Source organism: Carlito syrichta, unplaced genomic scaffold, assembly GCF_000164805.1.
Source record: "Carlito syrichta isolate Samal-C Ts95f unplaced genomic scaffold, Tarsius_syrichta-2.0.1 Scaffold81549, whole genome shotgun sequence".
Lineage (NCBI taxonomy): Eukaryota > Metazoa > Chordata > Mammalia > Primates > Tarsiidae > Carlito > Carlito syrichta.
Window position 1 is genome coordinate 51,271 of NW_007025645.1, and position 22,311 is coordinate 73,581.

The 22,311-nt window shown below is 34.9% G+C and overlaps 1 protein-coding gene across 1 annotated transcript in view; it reads right to left on the bottom strand.

Moving 5' to 3' along the window:
* SCAPER (S-phase cyclin A associated protein in the ER) overlaps positions 1-22,311 on the bottom strand; it is a gene marked incomplete at its 3' end in the record, with an annotated part of 218,865 nt that overhangs the window by 40,207 nt on the left and 156,347 nt on the right. Inside the window, exons 18-20 of the mRNA XM_021711065.1 lie at positions 9,129-9,210; positions 2,762-2,914; positions 2,125-2,232 (exon numbers count right to left, since the gene is read on the bottom strand). Of these exons, the coding sequence (XP_021566740.1) occupies positions 2,125-2,232; positions 2,762-2,914; positions 9,129-9,210 (343 nt within the window). The remainder of the gene's footprint in view (positions 1-2,124; positions 2,233-2,761; positions 2,915-9,128; positions 9,211-22,311) is intronic.

Sequence of the window (22,311 nt, forward strand, 5' to 3'; positions counted from 1 at the left end):
GGGGGGGGGGGGGGGGGGGGGGGGGGGACTAATGGTAGTAAACATCTGTCTGGGGACAGAGAGACACCTGTTATCAACAAGGGGGCCTAAATAAAGCATATTTGTATACCCAACCCTTAACTGTACCCCACAACATCATCATAAAAAATACTGATTTAAAAAAAAAAAAAATTCTATGTCACTGTCTTTTCAAATATTCATATAATTTGAGTAAAAGGTAAGAAATTATGTGAGGTTAACTAATAGATCATGTGTTTCATGTTCCATTTCACTTGGATTAAAAGTACCTAGCATTTACAAAGAAGATATGTAGAGGCCCATTCCAATGATACCTTCAAGTCATTCTGTACAATCTTTCAGTTCACTTCAACTCAACACAATGGGCATTTATTAACAACCTTAACTATGTGTCAAGCATTATGTCAAACATGAATATACAAGACTCAAACAATGGAGACTTTCACTATTAGCTACAGTGAATTGGCTTGTACTGGACTTGTACAACAAAAGTTGTACAAAATACACAAAGCAACTATTTTAAGGTATGTATTAAAGAACAGTCGAATATAGCTAAGGCTTGAAAGACTACGATCCCTCAAAGAAGGAAAGCACGTGAAGTGAGTTCCAATTTTATTCTGGATTCTTCCTTAAGATTTGATGCCAATTTTTGGATTGGGAGAATAGTGCAAGCTGAAAGTGGCAGACTTAGTGCTCTGAGGACACAGAACATGCAGTTTAGAGTTATCAAAGCAGTTAGAACTTGTGAGGCAAAATTCTTCAAAGGAAGAAGTTACAAGAGAATGGAGTCCAAATAACAGTATACAATTTCCCTTCAAACATTGGTTATATTCAGAAACCCAGGTGAAAACAGCAGCTTCATTCCTTCTGCCTAGAAAACATTAACCACAGAATTACCCTTGTTTCCTGGTGGCATCCAATCTAGAGCAAAACTTCTATTCCTTGAATCTTCCCCAAAAGTCACTTAAAACAAGCCAAATTCCACAAGTCCTTTCAAATATCTTCTTATTGAAAAGCTCCACAACATGGTATGTGTTTTCCCTGCTTTTAACAAGTCAGTAAATTCAATTTTATTCAACTACAGATGTGTTCCTAAGGCCTTTATCTGGAGGGCCTTTAAAAAAGCTAAGAAAAATTACTAGATACAACTTCACATAAACAACAAAGATCAATCTTACAGACTTAAGCATGAATGAAATAAGTCAGATACAAAGAAGTACATACTATATGATACCATTTATGTGAAGTTCAAGAACAGGCACGATTAAGTGATAGTATGAAAAGTCAGGGAGTAGTTACCTTTTGGGAATATGACTGGGAGGGGTTATAATAAGGGGAGCCTTTGGGGTGCAAAAAATGACCCATATTATGATCTGGGTGTTTTTACATCAGTGTATACATATGTAGAAATTCATCTGATTGAGATTTATGTAGTTTAATAATGTGTGGCATACCTCAAAAAGAAAAAAAAAAAGGTTAAACATACACACACACCTACACACAAGTACTGCCCTCCAAGAACCCTGTTTCCTGGACATCTTAAGAGATGCTTGCCAAATATGAATTTCCCATTCTTGTGTAGCTTTAGAAATGTTCTATTATAAATAGGATGAACAAATTCACAGATTATCTAGTTATGTCAGTCAAGTCTCAGTAACAGTTAAATGGAAAAGATTTATAAATGATATATTTATACAAATCTAACTTCCAGGTAAACAATAACTATAGGTTAATTAAATAATGCATTTCAAAAATTTCTAAATGGCTTCCTGATCCAGAATTATCCTCTTATATAAAACTGATATTGTTAACTGGTTTTTAAGAAATCTGGTGCATCAATGAGTAATTATTTTCTTTCATTATTAAAATATCAATATATCATAAACTTCTCCTGCACAGAGATTATATAAATAATAGCATTAAATTCTTGCTTCTATATTTCTCATGAAATTAATATGTATGCCAAAATGATGTCTGTTGTTATTAAATGCTAAATATAGTTTTAAATAATTATAGAGCTGCATATAAACATGGAAGTCTTTATAATAAAAGAGGACATGCTAAGTAGTCAATAAATAACTGTAAATGTACAAAAGTAAAGTTTACCACTTCTTCATCTGAAAGTTCCCGCCCTTGGATACTGCTATTCTCCCTCACAGCTTGCTGGTGTTTCTTCCCCTTAATGTGGCTAAAAAGATACACCTCTGAAGAGATCTAAAAGCATAAAATAAAAGCAATATAATCACCATAATATTATATCTAAAAAACAGTACACATGCAATCCAGTACACTATGTGCAAACTGAGATCACTCTAGCATTTACATATTAGTCTTAAAAATATTTTCCTTAGATCACAATTCAAGCATTTTCTGGAAGAGAAGACACAAGGTCAAAAAGGCATGCTAGACATCATAGCCAGTCTAGTAGGAAATCATTTCTTCTAAGTTTGAAGGTTCGAATCTCAGTACTGAAAATACTGCTTGCTTTTTTAGTTCCAATACTCAAAAATAATGACTTGGGTTATCACCAAGCTGGTAAGCATGCATTTTAGTAACAACCACATTAAATACTGGTTTTATCTGTACTACTTATTTTTTCACTTAAAATTATTAAAAAAAACATGTTACTCAGCAAATGCCTGAGCATGAGTTTTCAAAGACTGAAAGACTATATTTTCATGGTTCCATAAATTTCAAAAATAAATTATAATATATAATCACAATATTAATAATGATAACCTACCAGGACATTGCAGAGAGAACACTGTTTTTTTCTTTCATAAGGGGTCAGTTTGGGGGCATAATCAGTATTTGCATGTCGCCCACTGCTTAATTCAGCGGCTTTTTCTTTTCTTTGTTCAATCTGTTCCATGTGCCTTCGGATACTTTCATCATGCTGCAGACAAAGTCAAAGTACAAAATTATTCAAACTATAATAAGAACTTGGAAAAATAATATTTCCATTAAAACTTCTGAAATAACAAGAGAATGTCTTATTTCACTGTTAGCTTACACACTGAAGACAAGTGTTTACATAAAACCCTTTAATATCTCCCCCTGACACAAGTGTGCTCCATAAGATAATAGGTGTTCTTTGGAAGAGATTCCATGGTCAAATAAATTTGGAAAACAGTAAGTTAATGCTAAGGAGGTTTTTAACATAGAACTTTACAGAGCCTCTAGTATGTCACTGTGCTCTACGACTCAATAAACCCAGTTTATAGTAAGCAGTACTTTACAAATTATTTTGCCCACAACAACACACTCTGAGAAGCATTTCCTGGAATACACTGTGGGAAATATTAACCCACAGTTTAAACTTATGATTTTCCACATAGCAAACAAGGACCATCACAACACATCTCTACCTTCAACTCCATTTCTACACTACAGTGACAATCCCAGAGAAAAAGAAAACCTATTTCAGACCTCTCTCCTGGTGCTCATACTAATTTATATGGCTGGAATGGCATTCTATTCATCTGCCCATTTTCTTTCCCATTTAGTCACTCCTCTTACAAGATCCAGTTTAGAAACTGTTATTTAAAATTACTTCCCTGGCCGCTTGTACCCCTCAAGTCAGACTAAGTGTGCTTCCATAACATTCCATGTATACCTCTATCTATATGGAAATCATCTGCTTAGCATCTAAATCTCACACTAGACTAGGAGTTTCCAGAAAACTACAATCATGTCTTATTCATCTCTTCATTTCTCTTCCTACTACAAAGCTCAATAAATATTTGCTACATTAAGTGAAAGATAAATTCCTTGGGCCGTGAATAGTAAAATATGGTCTTCTACATTAAAGGAGTTTACTATTCCTGTAAGGAGGAAGAAGCATATAAATAACCGCAATACAATGTGAAACATTTATACTGCTGGAGACAGCCTACATGTTATAGTAAAGGTAACAATGTTCTAGAAAATATCAATTTATCATAATCACCCAACCTACAATTATGCAAGTGAAACAAATGAATCTCTTTTTTTAATCTTTATTTTATTTTAAAGATGTGGGGTACAAATCAGGATTAGGTACATAAGTGATCTATGTGCAGGTGAAGTTTGGGCCTCCCAATGATCCTCAATTCCCCTGGATTAGGATCAGGCACACTTAGTGATATTATGTACACCCATCCCCCTCACTAGGAGTATACTGCTACTGCCGACCCTCTCTTGCAGTACTGATTAATGTTCAGGACCCACTTATGAGTGAGAACGTGTGGTATTTAGTACTTTGTTTCTATGATAGATCACTGAGTATGACAGACTCTAAATACATCCAAGTTGCTGTGAAGTCCATAATTTTGTTTTTCTTTATGGCTGTGTAATATTCCATATCATGTATATGTACCACATTTTCTTTATCCAGTACACTTTTGATGGGCAGCATGGTTGGTTCCATGTTTTTGCTACTGTGAGTAGTGCTGCAATAAACATGTATATGCAGGTATCTTTTTTGTAGACTGATTTGAGTACCTCTGGGTATATTCCCAGAAGAGGGATAGTCAGGTCGTATGGAAGGTAATTTCTAGATATTTTTTAAATCGCCACACTGTTTTCCAAAGAGGTTGTACTAGTTTACATTCCCACAAACAGTGTAGAAGCATTCCCTTTTCTCCACATCCTCACCAGTATCAATTGTTGATTTAATAAGGATGTCCTTACTGTAGTTAGGTGGTATTCTCAGTGTGGTTTTGATTTACACTTATCTGATGATTAGTAAGGCTGAGCATTTTTTCATGTATCTGTTGGCTGTTCATATGCCTTCTTTTGAGAAGTGTCTATTCATGTCTTTTGCCCACTTTTTAAAAAAAATTTTAAACATGTGGGGTACAATTCAGGGTTAGGTATACAAAAGTTCATTATATAGGTACCCTTGTTGATGAGGTATGGCCCTCCCTCCCCTAGCAGTTTCCCACAACTGCCAATCCTACCCCTCCTACCCTGGTAGTTTCCCACTACTACCAATCCCTTTCTTATAGTATTATGATAATTGTGCAAGGTCCGCTTATGAATGAGACAATATAGTACTCTGTTCATTGTTTCTGTGATAAAACACTGAGTATGATCGACTTTAAATTCATGCAAGTTGCTGCGAAGTCCGTATGTTTGTCCTTCTTTATGGCTGCATAATATTCCATCATGTGTATGTACCACATTTTTTAAATCCAGTTCAGCTTCAATGGGCAGCATGGTTGGTTCCATGTTTTTCCTATTGTGAATAGAGCTGCAAAAAATATTCATGCAGGTATCTTTTCTGTAGAATGATTTGAGTTTCCTCTGGGTATATTCTCAATAGGGGAATTGCTGGGTCACATGGAAGGTCAATTTCTAGTTCTTTCAGAAATCGCCACACTGTCTTCCAAAGAGGTTGTACTAGTTTGCATTCCCACCAGCAGTGTAGAAGCGTTCCTTTTTCTCCAAATCCTTGCCAGAGTCTGTTGTTGTTTGTTGCATTAATGATGAACATTCTTACTGGGGTTAGGTGATATCTCAATGTAGTTTTGATTGCATTTCTCTGATGATGAGTGAGACTGAGCACTTTTTCATGTGTCTGTTGGCTGCCCATATATCCTCTTTTGAGAAGTGTCTATTCATGTCTTTTGCCCATTTGTAATGGGGCTGTTTTTTTTCCTTTCGGCACGATTGAGTTCTCTGTAGATCCTATATGTTAGGTCTTTGTCAGATATACAGTTAGAAATATATTTTTTCCCATTCTGTGGGTTATCTCCCTGCTCTCTTGATGGTTTCTTTGGCTTCGCAGAAGATCGTTAGTTTGATGAGGTCACTTGTCTATCTTATTTCTTAAGGTATGGGCATTTAGGGTTCTGAATAGGAATTGACTGCCAGTTCTAATTTCCATAAGGGTGGCTTCTGCGTTTTCTAAGATTCTTATAGTTTGAGGTTTTACATTTAGACCTTTGATCAATTTAGAGTTATTATAATTTTTGTGTACGATGATAGGTAGGGGTCCTGTTTCAATCTTCTGCATGTGATCAGCCAGTTTTCCAAGCACCATTTACTAAATAGGTTCTCCTCTCCCCAGTGGTTGTTGTTGGAGGTTTTGTCAAAGATGAGTTGGTTGAGAAATTGAAGCTTTGCTTCTGGAATCTCTATCCTGTTCCATTGGTCTATGTGCCTATTCTTGTACCAAGACCAGACTGTTTTGATTATTGTAGCCTTATAGCAAAGTTTGAAGTCTGGAAGTGTGATACCTCCTGCTTTGTTTCTTTTGCTAAGGATTGTTTGGGCTATTCGTGGTCTTTATGTTTCCATATGAATTTCTGTATAGTCATTTCAAGGTCTGAGAAGAATGATGTTGGTAATTTAATAGGTGTTGCATTAAATCTGTAGATTGCCTTGGTAGGATGGACATCTTAACAATGTTGATTCCTTCCATGCTTGAGCATGGAATATTTTTCCATTTGTTTGTGTCTTCTTGGATTTCTCTGAGCAGTGTTTTACAGTTTGCATTGTAAAGGTCTTTCACTTCTCTGGTTAGGAAGATGTTGAAGTGTTTCAATTTTTTGTGGCTATTGTGAATGGGACTGTGCTTTTTATTTGGTTCTTTGTCTGCTTGTTAGTATATAAGAAAGCAACTGTCTTTTGCACTTTCCCACTTTTTTTTTTCTTTTCTTTTCTTTTTTTTTTTTTTTAAACACCGGGTCAGTGAAAAAACAATCAGAGTAGTGGTATTTCACCAGTGGCCCACGAGGCCGGCGGACCCCGCCCCGCCCCCGTGCGCCGGGGGCCTCCCACTTATTCTACACCTCTCATGTCTCTTCACTGTGCCAGACTAGAGTCAAGCTCAACAGGGTCTTCTTTCCCCGCTGATTCCGCCAAGCTCTACTTTCCCACTTTTTTAATAGGGCTGTTTGTTTTCTTCCTTTTGGCTTAAGTTCCTTGTAGATACTGGAGGTTAGGCCTTTGTCAGATATACAGTTAACAAATATTTTTTCCCATTCTGTGGACTCTCTCCCTACTCTCTTAATGGTTTCTTTTGCTTTGCAAATGTTTTCAGTTTGATGAAGTCCCACTTGTCTATCTTATCTCTTATGGCATATACTTCTGGGGTTATGATCCAGAATTGGTTGCCTATTCCAATGTGCATAATGCTGCCTCTTACATTTTCTAAGATTCTTATAGTTAGAGGTTTTACATTTAGATCTTTGATTCATTTACAGTTGATTTTTGTGTATGGTTATAGATCTGGGGTCCTGTTTCATTCTTCCACATGTGGTCAGCCAGTCTCCCCAGAACCATTTACTGAATAGGACCCCCTCTCCCCAGGGGTTTTTGTTGATGGCTTTGTCAAAGATGAGTTGTTTGAAAAACTGAGGTTTGGCTCCCAGAATCTCTCTCCTGTTCCATTGGTCTGTATGTCTATTCTTGTACCAATACCAGGTTGTTTTGATTATTTAGCCTTATAGTAAAATTTAAAGTCCAGGAGTGTGACTTCTTCCACTTAGTTTCTCTTGCTGAGAATTGTTTTGGCTATTCATGGACATTTTTGTTTCCATATGAATTTCTGTACTGTCATTTCCAGGTCTGAGAAGAATGATGTTGGTAATTTAATGGGTTGGATCTGTAGAGTGCCTTGGGTAGGATGAAAATCTTAACAATACTGATTCTTCCAATCCACGAGCATGGAATATTTTTCCATTTTTTTGTGTCATCTTTGATTTCTGTGAACAGTGTAATGTAGTTTTCTTTGTAAAGATCTTTCACTTCTCTGGTTAGGAAGATGCTAAGGTATTTGATTTTTTGTGTGGCTATTGTGAATGGATTGTGCTTTTTATTTGGTTCTCTGCCTGTTTTGTTGTTATTGTATAAAAATGTAACTGTCTTTTGCACATTTATTTTGTACCCTGAGACTTTGCCAAAGTCACTTATCAGTGCAAGGAGGTTTTTGATAGATTCTCTTGGTTTTTCAAGGTATAGGATCATATCATCTACAAAGAGGGGTAACTTAACTTACACCTGATTTCCTTCACTTGCCTAATTGGTCTAGCTAGGACTTCCAATACTATGTTGAACAGGAGGGGCCAGAGTGCACACCCTTGTCTTGTTCCCATTTTCAGGGGAAATGCTTCCAACTGCTGTTTATTGAGCAATATGTTGGCTATGGGTTTTTCATAGATGGCTCTCACTATTTTGAGGAATATTCCTTCTGTGCCTAGGTACTCAAGGGCTTTTATTAAGAAGAGATGTTGGATTTTGTTGAACATTTTTTCTGCATCTAATGATATGATAATGTGGTTCTTGTTTTTACATCTGTTGACATATTGAATTACAATTATGATAGTATTACAGACGTTGAACCAGCCCTGTATCCTGGAATGAAGCCTTCTTAGTCATGGTAGAAGATTTTTTAGATGTGTTTTGACTCCGATTTGCTAGAATCTTGTTAAGAATTTTTGAATCAATGTTCATCAAGGAGATTGTTCATCAAGTTATCTTTCCTTGCTGGGTCTTTGCCAGGTTTGTGTATCAGTGTGATTTTAGCTTCATAAAGTGATTTTGGGAGAATTCCATCTTTCTCAATTGTCCAGAATACTTTTGATAGGATTGGCACTAGCTTCTCCTTGTATATTTTATAGAATTCTGCTGGGAAGTTGTCTGGTCCAGGGCTTTTTTTTTGTGGGTAGATTTCTTACTACATAGTCAATTTCCTAGGTTTTTATTGGTCTATTTGGGATTTCAATTTCATCTTGTTTCTTGTTTCAACCTTGGGAGGTTGTGTGATGTCAGAAAGTCCTCCATTTCATTTAGGTTTTTTAGTTGAAACAAATGAATCTTTAGTTTACTAAAATAGTGGTCCCCAACCATTTTGGCATCAGAGACTGGTTTTGTGGAAGACAATTTTTCCACAGACTGCAGGGCATGGTTGTACAGTCAAACTTCACTGCTAATGTTAAGCTGTATTTGCAGCCTCTCCCCAGTGCTAGCATCATTGCCTCACTCTACCTCAGAACATTAGACATACATTCTCATAAGGAGCATGTAATCTAGATCCCTCACATGTGCATTTCACAATACGGTTTTCACTCCTATGAGAATCTAATGCCCCAAAATTTCAAATAAAAAATAAATAATATTCCTACCTTGAGCTGAATTTTTTTCTGTAGCTCTTCCATAGCTTCTTGTTGAGCAGCTGTGAGTGCTGCCAATCGTTCTTCCCTGTCTCTGAAAGAAGGTAGTAAAATTGATAAACTCAACTGCTTGAAGCAACAAATCTCATAAGGTTTAAAATTAATTAGATGCTGAGCATGGTGGCTCATGCCTGTAATCTCAGCACTTTGGGAGGCCAAGGCAGGAGGATCACTTGAGACCAGGAATTTGAGACCAGCCTGGGCAACACAGTGAGATCCTGTTTCTATCACATACATTAAAAAAAAATTAATTTATCTCTGTTACCTTCCAAAATCCCACTAAACCACAAGAAAGAAATAGAAAGGACATAAATTCACAAAGACAAATAGAATGGGAAAGGAAATAATCACAAACTGTGGACATCAATATTTCAGAAAAGCAATCCTGAGAAAGCCAAAATCTAAGCTTTTAGGGGAAAATTAATAAGTAAGGTAATTCTACCAGCAAAATTCCAGAAACTGAAGAAACTATTTAAGAAGGAAAGGATAAATGTTGGGGATAAAACCAAGTAGACTAGTAAGACCTTAAAAGAATAGCAAGACTACAAATCTCCTCCCCACTCTGACAGAAGGTGAAGAGATTACTCCCTCGTGAAGGCTAAACAGCCTACATTAAGGACAGTAGGCAAATTGAAAGTGAGATAATATACTGAAAACAGGATATTTAAGTAAAAACCCACATATTGAAAAGGTGAGACAAACAGTACCCTTCTACTGTCCAGCTCATATGTCACTGGTAGCCAGGTTTGCATACCACTTTCAGCATGACCTCTATGGAAAATTCCTCTCTTGGGGCGGACAAAGAGAAAAGGGAAACAGAAGGACATCTGGGTAGACTTCCAAATAAATGTCCAGTTCCCCATAGATCACCTGAGAGTGTGTCTAATTATTCAGCAAGCCCTGTGCACAAAGTGGGGGGAAAAAAAGGGAAAGGAGAGGGCAGAGGAGAGAGGAGAAGGAAGGGGGGAGGGGGGGAGGGGGAGGGGAGGAGAAGGGAAGGGGAGGGAATGGGAGAGGAGAGGGAAAAAAGAAGAGAAAAGAAAGGAAAGGAAAGAGGAAATGTAAGGAAAGGAAAAAGAAAAGGGAAGAGAGGGGAAAGGAAAGGGAAAGGGAAGAGGAGGGGAAGCCAAAACAATTAGAAAATAAAAATATAATAACAATGATTCAACAAACAGGGAATCTGAAATAGAGAAATAGAAACAATTTTTAAAAAAACTTTACAATAAAAAAAATCAGAACTCTTTAAAGAAATAGTTGCTACTACGGCTGGAATAGTGAAAACACAAGATGAGTCTGGAGTACCTTGTAATGTCCAAAAGTAAGGAAGTACTCAAATAATAATAATAATATTAATAATGAAGTAAGTCAAAGTTAACAAAGGAGCCAAGTGAAAGAGTTCCTAATGTCCAAAGCTAAAACAAAATGAGCAACAAAATGCCATAGGATAGAATTATAACAACAAGAAGAAAAAAAAATGAGATCCTGTTGATATAAAAAAAGAATTTAATAAATAAATGGACAGGAATAAACAAATGTCTTGTACAGAAGAATTGCAAGTAAGGTATGTAGGTACTTAAGTTTAGACTAGGCTTGGGGGCTTACTTCCAAAGAGAATAATGAAGGATAATTTTAAAAGTAATAATATAGTGGAGAAACCTAGCAAACATTACCTTGCTGGGTAATCCAAGTTAGTATCAGTGATTAAATCAAGTTCACAGCATGAACCTTTGATACTATATGTGAAGAATGGTACTTCACTTCTGTGATCTTTCTCCCAAAAAATCATAACCCCAATCTAACCATGAAAAAATGGCAAATAAATCCTTATTGAGGAACATTCTATAAAATACTTGACCATTACTTCTCAAAACTTCAAGGTAATCAAACCATGGAAAGTCTGAGAAACTCACACCCAGAAGAGCTGAAGATAAATGACAAATATCTCAATAAATAATAGCTAAACATTTAGCAGATTTTATGAAAAACATTACTGTACAGAGAAAGATAAACATGAAAGAAACCCTAGACAAATCAAAATCAAACTGGTCAAAGACAAAGAGAAAAATCTTTAAAGCAGAAAGAAAAAAACCTTGCCATATAAAGAAGAAAAACAATATGATTATAATGGCTGAATTTTCCTCAGAAACAACAGAAGTCAAAAGATTCAAAATACTGTAAGAAAAACCAAGAACTCTCTCTCCAGCAAAACTACCATCTAAACAAAATCAAAATAAATACATGCCCAGATAAGAAAACACCAAGGTCATTCATTGAAAAAAAAAAAAAAAAATTAAAAAAAACCAACTCCCTTATAGAGTTTGTAGGAGCTTTATAAACTCCTCACAAGTTTTTAGAGGAAGTCCACCTGGCTAAAAAGAAATTACAGAAGATAGCACATCCACAGAAATAAATAAAGTGTACCAGAAATTATAAATATGTAGGTAAACATAAATGTATAAAAACATTTTCTCTGTAATTTTCCTAGTTCTTTTAAAATGTAAAACTGTGTAACAAAAAATTGTAACACTGTATTGTTCAGTTTATGATAATATATACATCTACACATGTAAGACATGAAAACAGTAACACAAGGGGAAGAAGACATAGAGTTATACTGGAACAAAGCTGCTCTATTTTACCAAAATCAATTTAGTTTTAACCTGAAGTACACTGTAATAATCCAAGATGAATACTGTAATCCTAGAGGCAACTATTAAGCAAATAACTAAAATAAAATAGTTTTTAAAAATCAACATAAAATTAAAACAATACACCAAAAAGGACTGGTTTCATTTTTTTTAAAAGGCAGTAAGAGAGAACAAATAACACTTGAGATATATACGGAACATTAATCACATTAGCACAAGGGAGGGATCTACAGTTGCTGAGCACTGTTGGGGAGGGAGGGAGGGAGAGGGGAGGCACACAACACAAAGGGCACCTGGTCCTATACCAGGGGAAGTGAGGGCCATTTAGAAGCCTGCATGCAGCCTACTTATGTAGTTAATCCTCACATGCACCCCACATCTCTATAATAAAATAAAATTAAAATGAACTAATTTTAAATAATAACTAATTTTCTTGATATATATAGAAAACAGGTATCAAAATCATAAATATAAATCCTATCATATCAATAATCACATCAAATAAAATATACAATATATTTCAATAAAAAGGCAGAAATTAGCAAACCAGATACAAAACAAAACCCAACTATATACATCCTAAAAGAGATGCGTTTGACATCAAAAATGCAAACAGGATAAAAGTAAAAAACAAAAGATATACAATATAAGTAGTAACTATGGCTATGCTTATAACAGAAAAAAAATGAACTTTAATACAAGAAATATTTTTTAAAAGTAAAAAAGGAGCTTCAGTAAGTATAACAATTATAAATTATATGCACCCTATAGCAAAGAACCAAAATACATGAAGCCAAAATGGTCAACAGTGAAATAATATATAGTTCAAGTAGTATAGATGGAGTTTTCAATTATCCTCTCCTAAGAATTGATAGAATTATATAGAAAATCACTAAGTATACAAAAGACTATATAACACTAACAATTAACTTTACAAAGCTGACATTTAGAGAACACTCCATCCAACAAGAGCAGAATACACATATTTTACAAGTGCTCAAAGAACATTCTCTAGGAAAGTCTATATCCAAAGACATAAAGTAAACCTCAGTAAGTGCAAAAGGACTGAAATCATCTAAAATATATTTTTCAACCACAAAATATTTCATTAGAGATCAACAAAAATAAATTTGTGATACTAAATAATTTACAAAATTTGTAAACTAAATAACACATGTCGAAATAAGTCATGAATCAAAAATGAATCATAAGAAATATTACTAAATATAGTTTTATCTCAGTATCAAAGGGGTACTGGCTCCAGAACATCTTCCTAGGATACCAAAATCTGAGGATATTCAATTTTTTTATGAAAATTGGTGTACTATTTTCATATAACCTATGAAAACCCTCCCATATACTTTAAACCATCTCAAGATAACTTATGATATCTATCACAAAGTAAATGCTATGTAAATAGTTGCTATACTATATTTGTTTATTTGTATTACCTTTATCAATGTATTGTTATTTTGGGGCTTTTTTCCCAAATAGTTTTGATCAGTGGTTGATTGAATCTGCAGATGTAGAACCTGCAGATAGAAGGGTTGACTACATACTGAAAAAAGAAAATGAAAACACAGTATTCCAAAATTGATGGGATGTACTTAAATAAATGCTAAGAAAGAAATGTATACCCTATAAATGTTTACTTTAGAAATATAAAAATATTGAAAACTCAGTCAACTAAGCTTCAGTCTCATAAAGGAAAGACAAAGTTGATCAAACCAAAAGTAGACAAAAGGAAACAAATGATAAATATCAAAGGAGAAATCAAAGAGGCAAAAACAGACACATAATACAGAAACTCAATAAAAACAAGTGCTATTTCTTTGGAAAGAACAATAAAATAAAGCTTTAACTAGAATAATAAAACAAAGAAGAGACACAAATTGCCATAATTAAGAATGAAAGAAGGACATCACTATAGATCACACTCAAAATTGTTATAAAAGATAACAAATTTATAACAATAAATTAGAGCACTTTGATGAAAGGACAACTTCCTACAAAGACACAATTATCAGAAATGACTCAAGAAGAAATAGAAAATTCTTAATAGACCAATACAAATTTTCTAAAAATTTAATTGGCAATTTAAAATCTCCCCACAAAAAAGAACCCAAGCCACAATGCCTTCAATGGTAAGTTCTCCCAAACATTTAGCAAGAAGAAATCAATGCAACACAAATGGCTTCTAGAAGTAGAACAGGGAAGAATACTTCCACATTCTATGAGGTCAGTATAGTCATAACACAAATGCTAGATGAAGACATTACAAGAAAACTACAAATAAATATCCCCTCATGAACAAGCCCTTAACAAGAATCCGTCAACATATAAAATCCAGTATATATCATGACAAAGTGTGAATGAACCTGGGAACAAAATGTTCTTTTAATATCCACAAATGAATGTAATATATACCACATTAAAAAAATAAAGAAGAAAACCAACATAGTCATCTCAATGGATGAAAAAGGAATTTCACCACATTCAAATTACACTCACATTAAAAACTTCCTCAAACAGAAGGAAATTTTTTCAACCCAAGAGTGAAAATTTATCAAAAACCTACAGCAAACATCAAAAATAACTGTGAAAGATTGAATGCTTTTCCACTAAGACAGAAAACAAACCAAAGATATCCATGATCACTGCTAGCATTCAGCATTATAAGGAAGAATCTAGTCAGTGCAATAAGAGAAGAAAAAGAAATTAAAGGCATTCACATTAGAAAGGAGGAATTAAAACAAATTTTATTCATGGACACCACATCCCTTTATGTAAAAGACACTAAGCAACAAAAAAACAAAAAACAAAAAATGACCCAACCTAACATAGATCATCCCAAACTCATGATCATGCAACTTACTACTGTTCAACGTCACAATGGGTTTATCAGACTATAACCCCATCATAAGTCAAGGAGCAGGTATAAGCAAATTTAATAAGGTCATTAAAAAAGTTTGTAGAATTAAACATATAAAAATCAACTGTATTTCTATATACCAGCAAACATCCAAAAATAAGACAAGGAGAACAATTCCATTCACAGCAGCTTCAAAAGAGTACCTATAAACTTTTAAAAAAAGAACGTCAGGCCTATATTTGAAAAACTACAAAACACTGTTACATCAGAAGTTAAAGGAGATTTAAACAACATCATATTCAAGAAACATCATATTCACAAATTGTAATACAAATTACTGTAAAAATGGCAGTCTCCCTAGACTGCTCCATATATTCACTGCAATTCCTATCAAAATCCCTGCAAGCTATCTTGGAAAAAAATGGCAAACTATCCCTAAAATGTATACGGAAACATGATTTTAGAAAACAATAACAGAGTTGGAGAAGTTACACTGATTTCAAAATATGTAAGAAGGTGACAGTAATGAAAACAGTGTGATATTGGTATAAGAACAAACATATAGATACCAATATAAAAGAACAGGATCTAGAATAAACTCTTGCATCAGTGATCAACTGATCTTTCACAGTTGGCAAGACAATTCATTGACAGAAAGGTAGACTTTTAACCAAATGTTGCTGGGATAATTGGATATCTATGCGTACCAAATACATTTAGGTCTTCGTCTCATGCCATTACTGGGACCATATACAAAAATTAACTTAAACGGAATTGCAGACCTAAATATAAATGCTTAAACTAAAGCATTCCTTAAAGAAAATTGGAGAAAGTGCTGTGAGTTTGGGTTTGGCAAAGATTTCTATATTGGACTTCATGAAAACTAAAAACCGTTCTTCAAAGATACAATTAAAATGAAAAAATAAGCCATGGATTACAAATCATATACTTCACAAAGAATGTGTATCCAGAATATATAAAGAATTTTTACAATTCACACTATGGATGACTGCAGAACTGGAAACTAGCCTGCCCAACCCATCACAGCTACCAGGAACACCAACATGGACTACCTGGGTCCCAGCGGGTTCCTCCATTACAACTAGTGTAATCACCTAACCACACATGCTTTCCAAGGGCCTAAGAAACCTCCCAAACACCTGGCCCACAGCTCCCACTAATATTTCCTAAGTAAGCCACCTGGAAGCACAAGAATAAATACTCCAAAACTCACTAACATGAGAGTCAGTGTAAGCTGCTCTGGGATCAACAAACACTTACACTCATGCCATTACTGGGACCCAAAGACTGACTCAGTTGAACCCAGGAAGTCAAGGCTGCAGTGAGCCAGGACTGTGCCACTGGACTTCAGCATGGACAACAAAATGAGACTTCAATTCACTTTTTTTTAAAAGTTGGTTATTTGAATAGATAAAACTGGTAAGTGCTAGCTAGACTACCCAAGAAGAGAGAAGATCCAAATAAGCACAATAAGAAATGAAGAAAGAAGACATTAAAACTGATACCACAATAATTATATGCTCACAAAATACAAAACCGAGAGAAAATGAATAAATTCCTGAAAATATAGAGGCTCCTGAAATCAAACCAAGTATTAAAACTCCTGAACAAACCAATAATTAGTAGCAAGATCAGTAATAAAATAAGTAATAAAAACTCTCCCAGCAACAACAACAAAAAAAACCCCAGGACCACAAGGATTCACATCCAAATTATAGCAAATATACAAAGAAAAACTAATACCAATCCTCCTGAAACTGGACTCCAAAAATCAAAGAGAAAGGAATTCTTCCTAATTAATTATATGAGGTTAATATCACCATGATACCAAAATCAGGCAAGGGCATCACAACATCAAAACTATAGGCTAATATCTCTTTTGAATGTAGGTACAAAAATTCTCAACAAAATACCAGCAAATCTAATCCAACAGCACATAAAAAAGATAATTCACCACGATCAGGTGAGATTTATCCCAGGGACACAAGGATAGCTCAACTTATGTAAATCAATAAATATGATTCATTACATAAACAAATGAAGGATGAAAATCATATGATCACTTTAACAGATGAAGAAAAGCATTAGACCATATTCATCACTGCTTCATCATAAAAGTTCAAAACAAACTAGGCACAGAAGGAACTCACCTCAACATTAACACAGGCAATATACAGCAGACCCACAGCCAGCATCATATTTAACATGGAATATTAAAAGTATTCTCTCTAAGTACCAGAAAAAGACAAGCATGTCCACTTTCACCTTACTTTTGTTCAATTTAGTACTAGAAGTTCTCACCAGAGCAATCAGAGAAAAGAAAAGAAATTAAAGGCATCCAAATTGGAAAAGAAAAACTAAAATTAGCTCTGTTCACCGATGTAGTCAAGGAACAAATCAAGAAGACAATTTCATTTACAATAGCTACAAAACAATAAAATAAAATACCTAGAAATATATTTAACCAAGGAGGTAAAAGATTTCTACAAGTAGAACTATAAAATAAAAGACTGATTAAAAAATGGCAGATGACATTAACAAATAGAAAAATATCCCATGTTTGTGGACTAGAAGAATCAGTACTGTTAAAATGACCACAGTGCCCAAAGCAATCTACAGATTCAAAGCAATCCCTATCAAATTACCAATGTCATTTTTCACAGAATTAGAAAAAACAATCCTAAAATTCACTTGCAACCAAAAAAGAGCCAGCATAGCCAAGGAAATTCTAAGAAAAAAGAACAAATCTGATAGCATCAACGTATCTGCCCTCAAAACAACATGGTACTGGTATAAAAACAGACATATACATCAAAAAAAACAGAACTGGCCAGGCTCGGTGGCTCAGCCTGTAATCCTGCGCCTTTGGGAGGCTGAGGTGAGTGGATCGCCTGAGCCCGCGGGTTCGAGACCCGCCTGGGCAGTGAGACCTCATCTCTACAATAAACTAAAAAATCAGCCGGGCGTGGTAGCGCATGCCTGTAATTCCAGCTACTTGGAAGGCTGAGGCGGAAGGATCGCTGGAGCCCAGCAGGTGGAGGCTGCGGTGGCCAGGAGCGGCCACTGCATTCCAGTCTGGGCGACAGAGTGAGACTCCAACTCAAAAAAAAAAACAAAACAGAAATGAGAACTCAGAAATAAAGTTACATACCTAAAACCGACTAATTTTTGACAAAGTTAACAAAAATAGATACTGGGGAAAGGATACCCTATTCAATAAATGGTGCTGGGATGATAAGATAACTGGATAGCCATATGCAGAAGAATGAAATAGAACCAATATGTTTCACCATATACTAAAATTGACTCAACATGGAATAAAGATGTAAACATAAAACCTAAAATTATAAAAATCCGAGAACTAGGAAAAATTCTTCTGGACATCAGCATAGACCAGGGGTCCCCAATCCCTAGACCATGAACTGGTGCCAGTTTGTGGCCTGTTAGGAACCAGACCACACAGCTGGAGGTCAGCAGCAAGCAAGTGAGCAAAGCGTTATCTTTATTTATAGCCACTCACTATTGCTTGCATTACCACCTGAGTTCCACCTCCTGTCAAATCAGCACTGAGAAGGCTACTTCCATTTCCAACATCCTATCTTTGTGAAGCAGGGTCTTCTGCAGTGATAGCAACCAAAACAAGATTATGGAGTAGACTGGACATAAGCAACACATTTTGGATGTCACTGTATCCCATCACTCCCAGATGGGATTGTCTAGTTGCAGGAAAACAAGCTCAGAGCTCCAAATGATACTGCATTACGGTGAGTTGTATAATTATTTCATTATATAACACAATGTAATAATAGAAATAAAGTGCACAATAAATGTAATGCACTTGAATCATCCCCAAAAGGCTGGGAACCGCCGGGATATGCAATGAATATATGACCAAGTCTTCAAAAGCAAACGCAGCAAAACAAAAATAGACAGACGGGATTTAATTAAACTAAACACTTTCTGCATTGTGAAAGAAACAATCAACAGAATAAACAGACAACTTATAGAATGGAAAAGAATATGTGCAAACTATGCATCTGATGAACTAATATCCAGAATCTACAAGGACCTCAAACAGTTCAACAACAACAACAACAAATAACCCAATTAAAAAGTGGGCAGAAGCTGGGCTCGGTGGCTCAGCCTGTAATCCCGCGCCTTGGGAGGCTGAGGTGAGTGGATTGCCTGAGCCTGCGGGTTCGAGACCCGCCTGGGCAACTTGGCAAGACCTCATCTCTACAATAAATCATAAAATCAGCCAGGCATGGTAGCGCACACCTGTAATTCCGGCTACTCGGAAGGCTGAGGCGGAAGGATCGCCGGAGCCCAGCAGGTCGAGGCTGCGGTGGCTGGGAGCGGCCACTGCACTTCAGTCTGGGCAACAGAGTGAGACTCCAACTCAAAAAAAAAAAAAAAGTGGGCACAGTATGTGAACAGATATTTTTCAAAAGGAGACATACAAGTGGTGAACAAACATTGAAAAACGGTCATATCACTAATCATCATAGATATGCAAATTAAAACCACAATGAGATACCATCTTACCCCAGTCAGAATGACTATTACTAAAAAGTAAAAAAAAAAAAATGTTGGCAAGGATGTAGAGAAAAGAGAATGCTTATACAACGTTGGTAGGAATGAAATTAGTATGATCTTTATGCAAAATAGCATGGAGATTTCTCAAAGAACTAAAAAGAGAACTAAAATCATCTATCATTCTCACTATGGGGTATATATCCAAAGAGAAAGAATAGATAATTTTAAAAAAGATACCTGCACTCATGTTTACTATTCATAATTTCAAATATATGGAATCAAGGTAAGTGTCCATCAACAGAAGATTGGTAAAGAAGATGTGGTGTATATATAGTATTCCATGGAATGCTACTCAGTCATAAAAACTAATGAAATCAAGCATTTTGCAGCAACACAGTTGGAACTAAAGGCCATAATCACAACTGAAATAACTCAGAAACAGAAAGCCAAAGACCAAATTTTTTCACTTATAAGTGGGTGCTACACAACGGGTACACAGGAACATTCAGAGTGGAATAATAGACATAGGAGACTACAAAAGGTGGTAGGATGGAAAGACTTAGGGCTGAAAAATTACCTGTTGGATACAATGCTCACTATTCAGGTGATGGGTACACCAAAAGCCTAGACTTCACATCATCACACAATATTTGCATGCAAGAAATGTATACTTGTACACCCTAAATATATAAAAATTTTAAAATTAAATATTCTTACAACTCAATAACAAAATGACCCAACTGAAAAATGAGGACAAGATTTGAGTATCAAATAATTATATATAAAGAGCTAATAAGCACATGAAAATATGCTCAACATCACTGGTCAACAAAGAAATACAAACTAAAATAACAATGAAATACAACTACACACCCAGTAGAAAAGAGTATTTTTTTTAGAAACCGTTGACCAAGTGCTATCAAGGGTTGTGAAGGAACTAAAACTCATTTGCCCCTGGTGGGTATATAAAATGGTATAATCACTTTGAAAAAAGTGTGCAGTTTCTTAAGAAGTTTAACACACATTTACTTAACAACTAAGCCATTCCTCTCCTAGTTATTTACCCAATAGAAACAAAAGTGTATACCCTCACAAAGACTCATACACAAACATCCATATCTGCTGTATATGAAATAGGTAAAACACTAGAAAACCTAAATATCTAAAACAGGTAAATGGATAACAATTTTCAGATTATATATACAAACACTACTCAGCAATTTTAAACAGTACACTATAGGTACACGCAACACAGAGAAGTCTAAAAATAATATTACTGGGTAAAATATAACAGACAAAAGGGAAAGCAGGTTAGTAACTATGTTAGGATGAGGGTGGAAGGAAGGAAAAATGGATTACCAAGCAACATGAAAAATTCGGATTGAGCTGATTAATTTCACAGGGGTTGCATTTGTGAAAGTTCATCAAATTGTACACTATAACAAGTGGTCAGTTATACCACAATAAGGTTGTAAAAAAAATTTTAACTGTCAATATCAATTTGAAGCAAGTATGTATTGCATCTGAATACACAAACTGTTAAAAATTAGTACAACTGGTAGAAATTGTTTAACTAAACAATGTAGCTCAACAATTTGGCAGTGTGTACTAAAGTTGAATATTTGCAAATTCTCAGCTTCAGTAGTTCCCTTCTTAGACATGTACCCAATAACTAGACTACAGTGTTAAAAATGTGGATAGTGATTTCTATTGCGGAAGAAGTAGTGATTTGGAGGGTACATAAGGAGAGCTTCTGGGGTGCTGAAAATGTACTAATCTTTGATTAGGTAGGGAGTTACATAGGTGTGATGATATTTCATCAAGCTATACATTATACATTTTTTGTTTACATAATAATTCATGAAAATATTTACTGTTTTAATAAATATATGGTTATCTTACTTCCCTGGTTACATAATCTAAAACAGGACATAATCTAAAACAGGACATCACCAAGATGGCTGACAGCCAAAAATAACTAAAGCTATAAAAAGTATTAAGGAATATACAATATAAAAAGTAAAAATTATGACATCAAAAACAATTTGTGGGAATGAATAGTAAAAGTTTAATTTTTGTATATTCTAGAAGTTGTTATAATCTTAAAATATTTGATTATAACTATAAGATTTTTATATAAGCCTCACCGTAAACACCAAACAAAAAACCACAGCAGATATACAAATGATAAAGAAAAAGAAATGAAAGCTTGGCACTACAGAAAATTATCAAATTACAAAGGTAGACAACAACTGAGGAAGAAAGGAAATAAAACAACCGGGAGACAAATTTTTTAAATGGCAAAATAGTAAGTCCCTGCCTATCAATAATAACCTTGAATGTAAATAAATTAACATCTCCAACTAAAAGATATAGAGTAGCTGAAAGGATTAAAACACAAGCTATAACTATATGCTGCCTACAAAAGATCCATTTAATTTTTAAGAATACACATAGGCTGAAAGTGAAGTGAAGTGAGGGTAAAGTGATGGAAGAAGATACTCTACACAAATAGTAACCAAGACAGAGCATGGGTGAATACATTTATATCTGATAAAACAGACTTCACTTTAAAAACTGTCAAAAGAGCAAAAGTCATTATATAATGATAAAGGGTTCAATTCATCAAGAGGACATAACAATTTAAATATATATACATCTAACACTGGAGTATCTAAAATTATAAAGCAAATATTAATGAACATGAAGGGAGAAACAGATAGCAATACAATAATAGTAGCTTCTAAAACTAACAGAGGCAGAAAAGGGCCAAGATATTCTAATTTTAAAAAAAGGTGAGGGATATTATCAAACACCAACAATTATTATAGAGCTCTGATAATTAAGGCAGAGGATGGAAAAAGTGACCACTGGACCAGAACACAAAGCCCACAAACAGACCTATGCATACATGAAAATTTGCTTTATGTTAAAAGCAGATAAGAAGGAAAAAAACTGGATTTTTCAATAAACTGATAGTAACTGGGTATCAAAATGCAAAAAATAGAACTGGACTCCTACCTCAGAGTTCACAATAAAATCATTTGCAAGTAGACAA